Source organism: Sinocyclocheilus grahami, unplaced genomic scaffold (genome assembly GCF_001515645.1).
Source record: "Sinocyclocheilus grahami isolate Dianchi unplaced genomic scaffold, SAMN03320097.WGS_v1.1 scaffold74.1, whole genome shotgun sequence".
NCBI lineage: Eukaryota > Metazoa > Chordata > Actinopteri > Cypriniformes > Cyprinidae > Sinocyclocheilus > Sinocyclocheilus grahami.
In genome coordinates this window covers 2533630-2545680 of record NW_015505253.1, presented here as the reverse complement: position 1 = coordinate 2545680, position 12051 = coordinate 2533630, and the positions used below count along the sequence as shown (strand labels likewise).

At 36.3% G+C, this 12051-nt stretch overlaps 3 protein-coding genes across 4 annotated transcripts in view; all 3 read left to right on the top strand.

Annotated features, from left to right (window-relative positions):
* Positions 1-3780: 3780 nt before the first annotated feature.
* LOC107585788 (tripartite motif-containing protein 16-like) lies at positions 3781-5171 on the top strand. Its single transcript, XM_016272936.1, has 3 exons — positions 3781-3790; positions 3828-3911; positions 4035-5171. Exons 1-3 carry the CDS (start codon positions 3781-3783, stop codon positions 4562-4564), a joined length of 624 nt encoding a protein of 207 aa, XP_016128422.1. The 3' UTR covers positions 4565-5171.
* Positions 5172-5778: 607 nt separating this feature from the next.
* Positions 5779-9165, top strand: LOC107585787 (tripartite motif-containing protein 16-like). The gene is made up of 6 exons (XM_016272935.1): positions 5779-6440; positions 6707-7308; positions 7368-7442; positions 7563-7716; positions 7820-7870; positions 8075-9165. The coding sequence occupies exons 2-6, from the start codon at positions 6748-6750 to the stop codon at positions 8596-8598; spliced, it is 1365 nt and encodes a 454-aa protein (XP_016128421.1). The 5' UTR covers positions 5779-6440; positions 6707-6747; the 3' UTR covers positions 8599-9165.
* Positions 9166-9545: 380 nt separating this feature from the next.
* The window catches only part of LOC107585738 (zinc finger protein 501-like), an 11379-nt gene continuing 8873 nt past the window's right edge, over positions 9546-12051 (top strand). The window contains exons 1-3 of one of the 2 annotated variants that reach the window (XM_016272892.1): positions 9546-9903; positions 10215-10400; positions 10698-11738. In XM_016272892.1, the coding sequence (XP_016128378.1) occupies positions 10307-10400; positions 10698-11731 (1128 nt within the window). In that variant the 5' untranslated portion in view covers positions 9546-9903; positions 10215-10306 and the 3' untranslated portion in view covers positions 11732-11738. Of the gene's footprint in view, positions 9917-10214; positions 10401-10697; positions 11739-12051 lie in introns of both variants that reach the window. The other variant, XM_016272891.1, reaches the window with a different exon arrangement.

The following is a 12051-nucleotide window of genomic DNA, read 5'->3' as shown; positions in this document are numbered from 1 at the left end:
GTTGTTTTGTTTACAGTCAGTTTGGTGTGACCTGCTCTGTTGTCACTGTTCGTTAGAACATTAATATTCAGCAGTTGATCATATGGAAAAATAAATGCATATAAAAAACAAAGATGGGCATGCTTATTTTGGTTTGGATGGAGATTCTGGGGTTTTCTCTTAAAGATCACTCACTAAACAAAGTTAGGAATTTCTCATATGTCTGTGTTTTTAGACGTGGTGTCCTTCACACTGCTTTTCTTTGCTTTATTTTTACTTTCTCACATGCACTGAGACGTTTTTGTTTGACACATGGAAAATCAATTTGACCCACATTTGAAGATGTTCCCAGCTTCACTCAACACACTCATCTGTCTTTTAAAGACATTTCAATCTCAGCATTCAGAGAGGTTTTGGAGGACGTCTGTCAACAGCAAACAGCCAGGATATCTCTGAATCGTTTAATATGTTGTATTATTCATATTCTGTTGGAGTTAACCAACAAATTAACTGTGCACTTGTTTTGTTTTCTGTCTTCAGTTTCAAATGTCTATGTTGCAAATCCTCCAGAACTTAAGACCCGAAATGATTTTTTGAAGTGTAAGTTGAACTTAAGTTTCTTCAAGGCATTCACTCATTAATTGATAAATATCAGTGGATATGGTCTGTTACAATGTGACCGTTTTTTGTAACCAAATTTGTAGACCTGTAGATTTATTTTATTTTAGATTTTAATTTTAATAAAGGATTTGTAGTGACAAGTTTTTGTTTTTTTTTTTTTATGTGAATTGACTGGCCAGCAATGAGAGCAATGACAATGTTTTTTTTTTTGTTTTCTGGAAAGACATTTTGTCATCTGAACAATCGTTATGTTGTTAAACAAAAATTGGACTCACTGGACAGTATTCTATCCGTACAAGCCTCGTTTTAATTTCTGTTTCATTTTACCATGACTAAGGTCTAATGACATTCTTTGAGACAGTCTGGGTATGAGTTCCAAGCGATCTGTAAAACAATGTTTTTGTTTTACTGATGTGGCTAATATTCCTATGGAAGCCTGTTACTACCACAAGATAAAATTAAATCATTTCTTTCTTGCAATTCTGTTTTTTTTCTCTGCCATGGAGTATAAAATAAAAAGGTAATTGCAACTTTTTTTTCTTGCAATTGTGAGTTTATATCATAGAATTCCAACCTTTTTCTCAGAACCGTGAGAGTCAGAATTGCAAGATAAAAAGTTGCAATTACCTTTTTTTTCCCACATAGGCCTATTCCTGCCCTTTGTTTATAGTCTTTCCTCTGCATCTATAGTGGGGGAGATTGTTTGATAGACCTACTGAGCGCTGAGATTTGGCAGCTGTAGATTAAAACATAGTTTTTTGTTTTATAATATTACAATGTGAGTTGTGAGGCTGGCAATTAATGTGTTGTTTCTTTTTCAAGGGGCAGCAGCCACTATTTCTTATTGTGCTTTTAAGTTTTCTTTTGTTTGGTTTATCTTTGTTAGTGAGGTATAGCCTATAGGTCATGTACTGAACTGCATTTAATAATGTTTGCATTGTATGTTTGTTTTTGTTGTTTGCGTTGTATTGCTCTCATCTGTTTGTGTGTTACATTGTTGCTTTGTACAGGACTGACGATTCTTGTGGTGTTCTTGTATGTAATGGTAATTAAGAGCATTTTGCTCATTGTTTGAGGTGCTACTTGCTGTGGGTTTTCTTCTTTCTTCTCTTTCTCTACCCTCTACAGGTGGCAAAACAAAGCAGTGTGTGTGTGTGTGTGTGAGCAGACCTGACATTTCTTGCATGTTGAAGAAAGCTTTCCCCTCCTCTTATGAATTCTATAGACTTACAGCTGTTTTAATGTGAGACGATCTGTGTTAGGATAATAATTTTTGTTGTTACATGATGTTGTTACAACTCTTGAGTTGATTATTTCAGCTTTGCTGTGCTGAAAGTCCTTTGGTGTTCCCAGACAAAAGTGACTCATAGTTCTAACTTTAAAATCAGTATTAGGCATAAAATAATGTACTCAGAATAATTTATATGTGAAGATGGGCTGAGAATTGAGTTGAAGGGATAATTCACCCAAAAATGAAAATTCCGTCATTAAATACTCACCCTCATATCGTTCCAAACCTGTAAGACCTTCATTCATCTTTGGACACAAATTAAGATATTTTTGATGAATTGTGAGAGCTCTCTGACCCTCCCATAGACAGCAAGGATCCTTACACGATCAAGGCACAGAAACGTAGCAAGGAGATCGTTAAAATAATCCATTGTGACATCAGTGGTTCAACCATAATGTTCTAAAGCTACGAGAATATTTTGTGCGCAAATAAAACAAAAATAACGACTTTATTCAACAATTCGTCTCCTTCACGTCACCTTATAGCACCATTTTGGAGAGTATCACATATGTAAACAACGTATGCAACGCATGTACGCGGATACACTGTTTACATTCAGATCAAAGCGTAAACAACGTAAACAGTGTATCAGCGTACGGTGCTGCTGACACAAAAACAGCATGCGTTGTTTACGTATGTGATACTCTCCAAAATGGCGCTATAGGGTGATGCGGAGGAGATGAATTGTTGAATAAAGTCATTATTTTTGTTTTCTTCACGCACAAAAAGTATTCTCGTAGCTTCATAAAATTACAGCTGAACCTTTTCACATGGATTATTTTACCGATGTCCTTGCTACTTTTCTGAGCCTTGATCGTGTAAGGATACTTGCTGTCTATGGGAGGGTCAGAGAGCTCTCGGATTTCATCAAAAATATCTTAATTTGTGTCCAAAGATGAATGAAGGTCTTACAGGTTTGGAACGATATGAGGGTGAGTATTTAATGACGGAATTTTCATTTTTGGGTGAATTATCCCTTCAACTCAATTCTCAGCCCATCTTCACATATAAATTATTCTGAGTACATTATTTTATGCCTAATACTGATTTTAAAGTTAGAACTATGAGCAGTGACGAAAGAAAATGCAAAATGAGCCAGATGTTTTCTGTAGCATCTACATCTGTGAGTGTTTTGCTACATTCAAACAGTGAAAAAGACAGATTTTGAAAAACCTTATTTATTGATAAGCTTGTTTTCATGTAAAGTTCTTTGACATTAAATGGAGTATTTGAACATATTTTCCACTCCTTTGCATATTGTAAGTTAAATTATACATGAAACTTTTGACTGCTTTTGTTAAGTGCATTTTAAGAATGTTCTTTCTTGTTTTGTGAAAAAATTTGACATGATGGATTTATATATTTATATATCATTTATATTTTGGAACTCAGCATCATTAAATTAGGTATTAATAGGCCTTTTTTAAGATGCATTGCTGTGTAATGAGAGGATTAAACCACCAAGTTAATCATAGGTTTGTTTTTTGCTGTCTCTTTAGTGTCATGTGTTCATGTTGTAAAGCCTCAGGAGCCAAAGACTCCAGATGATTTTTTGCAGTGTAAGTAGAGCAAACACTCATCAGTTGATAAATATCAGTGGAAATGATCGGTTGCAATGTGTCCATTTTGGAAACAAAGTGAATTTTGTTCAATATTTGTTTTTGTCCATTCATCCTTCTCAGATTTCTGTCAACTTCACCTGGATCCAAACACTGCACACAAAAACCTCAAACTGTCAGAAGATAACAGGAAAATATCATATTCAGATGTAGTCCAGCAATATCCTGATCACCCAGAGCGATTTGATAAGTCTACCTACATCTTGTGTAGAGAGGGTTTGCGTTGGAACTCAGCATCATTAAATTAGGTATTAATAGGCCTTTTTTAAGATGCATTGCTGTGTAATGAGAGGATTAAACCACCAAGTTAATCATAGGTTTGTTTTTTGCTGTCTCTTTAGTGTCATGTGTTCATGTTGTAAAGCCTCAGGAGCCAAAGACTCCAGATGATTTTTTGCAGTGTAAGTAGAGCAAACACTCATCAGTTGATAAATATCAGTGGAAATGATCGGTTGCAATGTGTCCATTTTGGAAACAAAGTGAATTTTGTTCAATATTTGTTTTTGTCCATTCATCCTTCTCAGATTTCTGTCAACTTCACCTGGATCCAAACACTGCACACAAAAACCTCAAACTGTCAGAAGAGAACAGGAAAATATCATATTCAGATGTAGTCCAGCAATATCCTGATCACCCAGAGCGATTTGATAAGTCTACCTACATCTTGTGTAGAGAGGGTTTGTACGGCCGCTGTTACTGGGAGGTTGAGTGCAGTGGGGAAGACTGGGCTGTAGCAGTTTGTTACAAAGGATTTAGTCGTAAAGGAAACAGTGGTGCCTGTAAACTTGGCTACAACAAAATATCCTGGAGATTGTCCCACAACCGTTTCATTCATGACAAGAAACAAGTCTCAATCCCTGCTCTCCCCTCCTCTAGAATAGGAGTGTATCTGGATCACAAAGCAGGAACTCTGTGCTTCTACAGCGTCTCTGACACAATGACTCTACTACACAGAGTCCAGACCACATTCACTGAAGCACTCTTCCCTGCATTTTATACTTATTTGAATTCATCTGTCAGGATCATTGAGCAGAGCAGAAGAGAGCTTAGGTAGACTGTTGATTATGATTTCGATTTTGAATTCTTAAAATAAGTATGTAATAATAATGCATTTAAATCAAAATGTAGTTTGTAGTTTGGCTGAACAAAGGGCATGAAATTTCTTATTAAGCGTAAACAATGAAAAGGCCTAAAGAACACTCACTTAAAACTCTTAAATGTAAAAAATGCACAGTTTATCATTACATTTTCTGAAATCAGATGTTACAGTGGTTGGTGTGTGTGTGTTATAGCTTGGCATCTGAAAGTTCTCTTCAGCAAGGTTATTATTTAGTGCATCGCATAATAATCCACGTCTGAATCCACTATGCAGTTTATTATCAGGCCGGCGAGATGTCAGAATTAGTGAAGAAAATGGCCAGCTGCAGAATCTTGTTGACTTCTCTATATTTAGCTACTAAAGCTATAGCTACTAAAAGGACCTTCTCATAATGAGTACAATTCTAAACCTAACAAGTCAATATTGTTTTCAAATTTGCAGAACTTGTCTCAGGATAATGGTTGACTTTGAATTCACTTGATTTTTTAAGTGTTTCATAACTACATTTTCTGATGGTGTTGACAAACAGTTGACACTGTGAAACTTTATAAAAGAGCTGCATAAAATAAAAAAAAACTCCTCCTGTCAGTATGTACTGTAGTAGGTTTGTTTCTTTAATTGAAAAATGTTTATGTTTTTCCTTGGCTAAATCTATCATTAGAAAAGTAACGATCTTGATCAAATAAAACCAAATTAAATATTGCATTTGTGTTTAAAAACATTCATTTGATTTCAAAGTTGAAATATGTGACCCTGGACCACAAAACCTTAAGTCTGAAGTTGCACGAATATGTTTGTAGCAATAGCCAAAAATACATTGTATGGGTCATAATTATCGATTTTTCTTTTATGCCAAAAATCATTAGGATATTAAGTAAAGATTATGTTCCATGAAGATATTTTGTAAATGTCCTACCATAAATATATCAAAACTTAATTTTTGATTAGTAATATGCATTGCTGAGGACTTCATTTGGACAATTTATTTTGAAATTATTATTTTTTGCACCCTCAGATTCCAGATTTTAGCTGTATCTCGACCAAATATTGTCCGATCCTAATAAACCATACATCAATGGAAAGCTTATTTATTCAGCTTTCAGATGATGTATAAATCTCAATTTCGAAAAATTGACACTTATTAAGAAGACTCAAGACTCCTTGATCTACATGAGATTGTCTGTGATTGTTGCTTTTTCTCCACAGCAGCTGAATGCATATCTGCTTTAATCAGACTCAAAAAGCATTCTTTTTTAAATAAGAAATTATTTCTGCAGGCTTGATGTCCAGCCAGCATGAAATTATAATTTATTTAATCCTTTTACACACCGATGGCTGGAAGTGTGTTACAGCAGTTAAAACCAAGAAACATGTTTTATCTGTAATTAGACACATTATTCAAGTAGTCTGATTATTAGTGTTGAAATAGTATGATTCTGAGCAAAGTACAGAGGGAGGAGCAACAAAACTGCAAAGTCACGGCCTCATGAACAATATGTTTAGAATCTCCTTCACAGTCTTGATCTTTACTTTCTCTCTCGCAACATACACAAACCAAAAATAAAAAGCTAAAGTTAAAATAAGCAAATTATAAAGGAAACGTCGGTATGACAGCTTCTTTACATGCATTTTGTCTGCTCTCAGCACCGGTACCGTAAGTGCACAATTACACGCGCAACACAGCAAAAAGTGCGACTGGCTTTGACCGCAGAGAAACGAAACCTACAGTATTTCCCTGCTTCACGAGCCTCTGCTTAAGGAGCCACACTGTTCTAGTTTGGCTAAAGCTGTAGAGCAGCAAATATTTTACTTTTGTTTTCTGTCAAAGCAGGTAAGAACTTAATAGAATCCTTAAATAATCATTTTACCCATGTCTTTTTGCTTGTGGTAAAAAATAGCATTCAGTTATTATTGTATGCTTGATAATTATATAGTAGTTTGTATGGTGTATGTTTATTCTTTCGGTTACAAGTGAAGCATTTCGTATTATTGTTTACTACACAAAGCTGTAAGCAAATTGTAGATTTGTAGACGTGCTTTTTCATTAATGATTTACATGTGGATTTATGTTCTCTTTCTTTATTGATTTACTTCTAGCAGAGCAGTTTCTATTAGAGGTATAAACTATCTGCAAAGAAATGGCTGAATCTGCAGCGTGTCAGTATGAGGATCAGTTCATCTGTTCAGTCTGTTTGGGTCGGCTGAAGGAGCCGGTGACGATTCCCTGTGGACACAGTTACTGTATGAGCTGTATTACTGACTGCTGGGGCCGGAAGGAGCAGGAGCCGCCGTACCGCTGTCCCCAATGCAGAGAGAGCTTCAGTCAGAGACCTCTACTGAAGAAGAACACTCTGATAGCTGAGATGATGGAGACGCTGCAGAAGACGTCTCTACAAACGGCTGCTGTGGAGTGTGATGTTTGCACTACAGAGAAGAGCAGAGCTGTAAAGTCCTGTCTGCAGTGCTTGGCCTCCTTCTGTCAAACTCACCTGCAGCCTCACTATCAATCTCCTGTGTTTATGAAGCACAAACTAGTCGAAGCCTCCAGAAGCATTCAGGAGAACATCTGCCTCCGTCATGAAAAACCTCTAGATATTTACTGTCAGGATGATGGTCAATGTGTTTGTTATTTGTGTATGATTGATAACCATAATGGCCACAGAGTGGTGTCTGTGGATTCAGAATGGACTAGTAAAAAGGTATATATTTATCTATCAATGAAAAAAATATACAAATAGTGTAAGTAATAATGCGAGAGCTGACAGAACTCAGAAAAAGACAAACAGAGATTGAGAAACTTCTGATTACTGATGATCAGGTCAATTTTCTGAAGGTAATAATTTTTATGTTTGTGTGAGAACCTTCCAATAACAATAAATTATCATTGATGCATGTTTGTTCTCTCTCTTGTTGAACTGGAAAAAATATGTCTGAATCATTTGTCTAATTTCAGAGCTGTCAGTCTGCGTGTGTTTTACCCACATTTGAAGACGTTCCCAGCTTCACTCAACACACTCATCTGTCTTTTAAAGACATTTCAATCTCAGCATTCAGAGAGGTTTTGGAGGACGTCTGTCAACAGCAAACAGCCAGAATATCTCAAGACGGTATTTTTTTAAAAACAGGTTTTAGTTTAAAAGGTGTTGATTCATTCATAATATTTTAGAATCTATAAATTAGCCATTTGATTGTTTCTTACCCCTTCTTTAGTGTCTTCTTTAGGGTCTCCAGAACCTAAATCTCCAAAGGATTTTTCCCAGTGTAAGTTGAGTTTTATACATTCATTCCTCGCAGAATTGCTGAATGATTGTTTAAAAATATCTGTTAACTATTTCAATTATCTTTTGAAAAAGATCAAATAAATGTGTCTGGTTTTGGTTATCATTAAATGTGTCATTTTGAGCAGAGGGTCGGTAGGGGACAGTACTTAATTTGAATATTTATTTGTCCCTCCATCTTTATTAGATTTCTGTGACATTCGCCTGGATCCAAACACTGCACACAAATGCCTCATCCTGACAGAAAATGGCAGAAAAGCTTCATTTTCATATGAAGTCCAGAGATCATATGATCATCCAGAGCAATTTGACAGTTTTCCTAATGTCCTGTGTAGAGAGGGCTTGTATGGTCGCTGTTACTGGGAGGTTGAGTGCAGTGGAAATGACTGGTCTGTAGCAGTTTCCTACAGAGGAATTGGTCGTAAAGGACAAAGTAATGACTGCAGACTTGGGTTTAATAACAAGTCCTGGAGACTGACCCACTGTCGCCAGGATTTCTATGTCAGACATGATGATAAACAAGTCCATCTCTTTCCTTTCCATTCCTCTAGAATAGGAGTGTATCTGGATCACAGAGCAGGAACTCTGTCCTTCTACAGCGTCTCTGACACAATGACTCTTCTTTACACATTCCAGACCACATTCACTGAACCCCTCTACCCCGCATTTGGGATTGGAGAAAGATTTATCAGGATCATAGGGCATTCTTAAATCCCACAAATAAAAGACAAGCAAAATTTCCTAAACTCACTATGTTTTTGCATACTCTGTACGATTAAACCCAAGACTGCAGTTCATCATTAAGACAAATGGTGTCAACTTTAGCTTGTCAATTCGTTTTCATTTGTGTGTGAACTGATTCTCAAAGTAAAGCCTTCTGCTGTGACTTTGCTATTGTGGTTCTGAATCATGATTTTCTATTTATTTTTTATTTGTGAGGGTTTATATAAACAAATATAACCTCTGTGTATTGTCTTTATATGTTTGTATTATACCCTGCATGAGCATATTATTAGGGCATGTAAATGCGTACTTCACATTTGCATTCTGCCTTCTTATGGGAAGCAATTATAGCATATACAGTAATGAATATGGTATGTTATTTTACAGTGTTTTCACTGTTTTCTTGAATGAGATGCATATATAGAGCTTACCTGGATGTCATTTTGTGGCAATTTTGTTTTCCCTGCATATTGCTTTATATGTATTAAATGGGCATGCAAATGTGAATTGTTCTGTTTACATGCAACATATTGCTATAAAAATAAAAGTATTGTATCCATGCAATTGTGCATATTATTTTTCTGTGTACTAATAATACTGTCTGTGTATTGACTTGTCTCAGTAAACGTTTACCTGCTGTTGATATCTGTATCTAAAAGTGATAAACAACAGCATTCAACTAGACAAAACTGATATTCTTGTATAGTAGTAAGCAGCTGTGTCAACAAAAAAAGTAGAACAAGAATTTAATTTGTAACTAACATGTCCAAGGTTCCAAGGAATTCTTTTTACCAGTAGCCTACACCTCAAACAATGCCAAAAAAGTTTAATTTTGAAAACGAATAAATGTGTGTGTGTGTGTTACCAGAAATGTCCAATAGGTGGCAGTAATGCACTAAAGCGTTTTCAATTGCCACACAAACACAAAAGAACAAACAGGATGCGCAGAAGAGAGTGTTCCAGGAATACTTTTAAACTGTTCCGCGGATTTAAACTTGTTTTTTTAATTCCGCGGATTAAGGCGATCTCCCCGAAAGGCCATTTCGACTGAGGGGAAAAACCGCGGTAAACTAAATCAAAACAAAACCACTATAGGCTAATATTGATTAACAATTAGCCTGGTTTTGTTTCGCACACCTGGCAACCCACCAGCTAAAGCTAAAAGTGATGTTTTTAACGTTCGTGAAAAAAGGGCTGATGTGTAATATTGAAAATCAAAGACTTAATTTTTTGCCTGGTGTGAGATTTACAGAGGTTATGGACATCAACCAGCTCGAGAACTGACATCCGAATGTAATTAAACGCAGTATGCGACCCGGTTTATTACTAATCACAGTGTAATATGTTAGTAATATGTTTTTCACAGGCTCTTAGTAAACGTGCACTTCTGTATCATTGCGACATGCTAGTAGAAATATCATTTCTTTACAAATATAAGAATTTATGTTTGTGTTGCAATGTACATTGTTCGTACTGTAAACTACTAACGCATTGAATAATCATTTATTTTGTTAACCTCTATTCAGTCTGTTCATATTGTCTATAGAGTGAATCTCTAAAATTGAAGTAATTCAGTGTATTTAAATTGTTTCTGAATTTGGTAGATCTGGTGCCCCTCCCACAACAGTCCACCAGTGAAGGTTAGCAATATTCCCATCATCCCATCAGAAGAGGAACTCTAGCTCTGTAGCACATTATGGTAAAGACTGAGTTTATTAAAGAGGAGATGGATGACATGAGCGATCCAGAAACATCCGGAATGAATCATGAAGATACTGAGGAACAAACAGGTTGGTGTCTGTTCTTGAGTCTTTATTATTGACGGCTGAGAAACATAAAGGTAAAGCTTAAGTTTACCAGATGTAGTGTCAGTGAAATAATAAGCAACATATCAGTGATAAATGATACAGAAAATGCATCATAACTATAGCAGTTGTCATCCACGCTTTGATCGTATTATCAAGGAAATGACAGAACTAACCATTGGCACTACACAAATCTGAGAAACTTACAGACCTACTGTTGCTTTCTGCTCTTAAATCAGGTTCACTTGAACTGTTTTTAACTATTTAATATGTTTATTTTAGATCGGATGGAGGTGAACGAGCAAAGACAAGAACTAAGTGAGGAGGAGGAGTGTCGTAACTTCAAAACTCAAAGAATACAATCCAAAAAGCGGCACACCTGCTCACAGTGCGGAAAGAGTTTCAGACTTAAATCAGGTCTCAGAAATCATATGTGGCACCACTCTGGAGAAAAGCTGTTTAACTGTGATCATTGTGGTAAAAAATATTCCTCGTTATCAAATCTTAAAGTTCACCTGAAGCTTCATTCAGATGAGAAGCCTTATGTGTGTTCTGTCTGTGGAAAGAGTTTCTCTCGGCTTAACTGTTGTAATCAGCATCAGAAAATACACAATGAAGTGAGAGATCACGTGTGTTGTGAGTGTGGGAAGAGCTTTACTACGGTTGGACAGCTGAAGCAGCATCAGAGAATTCACACTGGAGAAAAACCTTACAAGTGCTCATACTGTGACAAGAGCTTCTCTCATCCTGGAAACCTGAAATCCCACGAGCGAGTGCATACTGGAGAGAAGCCCTACCAATGTACTCAGTGTGGAAAGAGTTTCAAACAATCATCTATTCTCAATTATCACATGCATGTTCACTCGGGAGAAAAGCCATTTAACTGTGATCAGTGTGGTAAAGAGTTTAATTCATCATCAAATCTGAAAAAACACCTGCTAAACCATACAGATGAGAGGCCTTATGTGTGTTCTTATTGTGGGAAGAGTTTTCCACTGTTGGTCAGTTGCAATCGGCATCAGAAAATACACACCGGTGAGAAAGATCACTTGTGTCGTGAGTGTGGAAAGAGCTTTACTACAGCTGGCCAACTGAAATACCACCAAAGAATTCACACTGGAGAAAAACCTTACAAGTGCTCATACTGTGACAAGAGATTCCCTCAGTTTTCACAACAGAAATCACATGAACGGATTCATACCGGAGAGAAGCCGTACAGCTGTACTCAGTGTGGAGAGAGTTTTAGACATTCAAACTCTTTAGTGCTTCATATGAAAAAGCATTTTCCATCGAGTCCCATCCGTTCCTCCAGTTAGTTAGTTTTCAGGTGCAGTGTTGGGGGTAACTCATTACAAGTAATGCGAGTTACGTAATTAGATTACATTTTTTAAGTAACTAGTAAAGTAAGGCATTACTTTTTTAAGAGTTACTTTTTCAAAAAAGTAATGCCAGTTACTTTGTTTTCCCATTTATTGACTGACAAGTCTCCTGTCCCCATATTGGGAGAAATTGGGAGTACAGAGGCGTTATGTGCGCTAAACATGATGTTACTGTAGTTCTAGACTAAATGTGAATGTGCATTAATTCATCCCACTCACAAAAAACAGATTTAGTATTCATCAAAATGAATTAAAAC

Bases quoted from the DNA above. Each gene is read 5' to 3' on its own strand.
- LOC107585788 (XM_016272936.1), top strand. The intron at 3,912-4,034 runs GTAAGTAGAGCA...CATCCTTCTCAG, and splicing joins TCCAGATGATTTTTTGCAGT to ATTTCTGTCAACTTCACCTG.
- LOC107585787 (XM_016272935.1), top strand. From the start codon at position 6,748: ATGGCTGAATCTGCAGCGTGTCAGTATGAGGATCAGTTCATCTGTTCA. The intron at 7,717-7,819 runs GTATTTTTTTAA...CCCCTTCTTTAG, and splicing joins AGCCAGAATATCTCAAGACG to TGTCTTCTTTAGGGTCTCCA. The intron at 7,871-8,074 runs GTAAGTTGAGTT...CATCTTTATTAG, and splicing joins TCCAAAGGATTTTTCCCAGT to ATTTCTGTGACATTCGCCTG.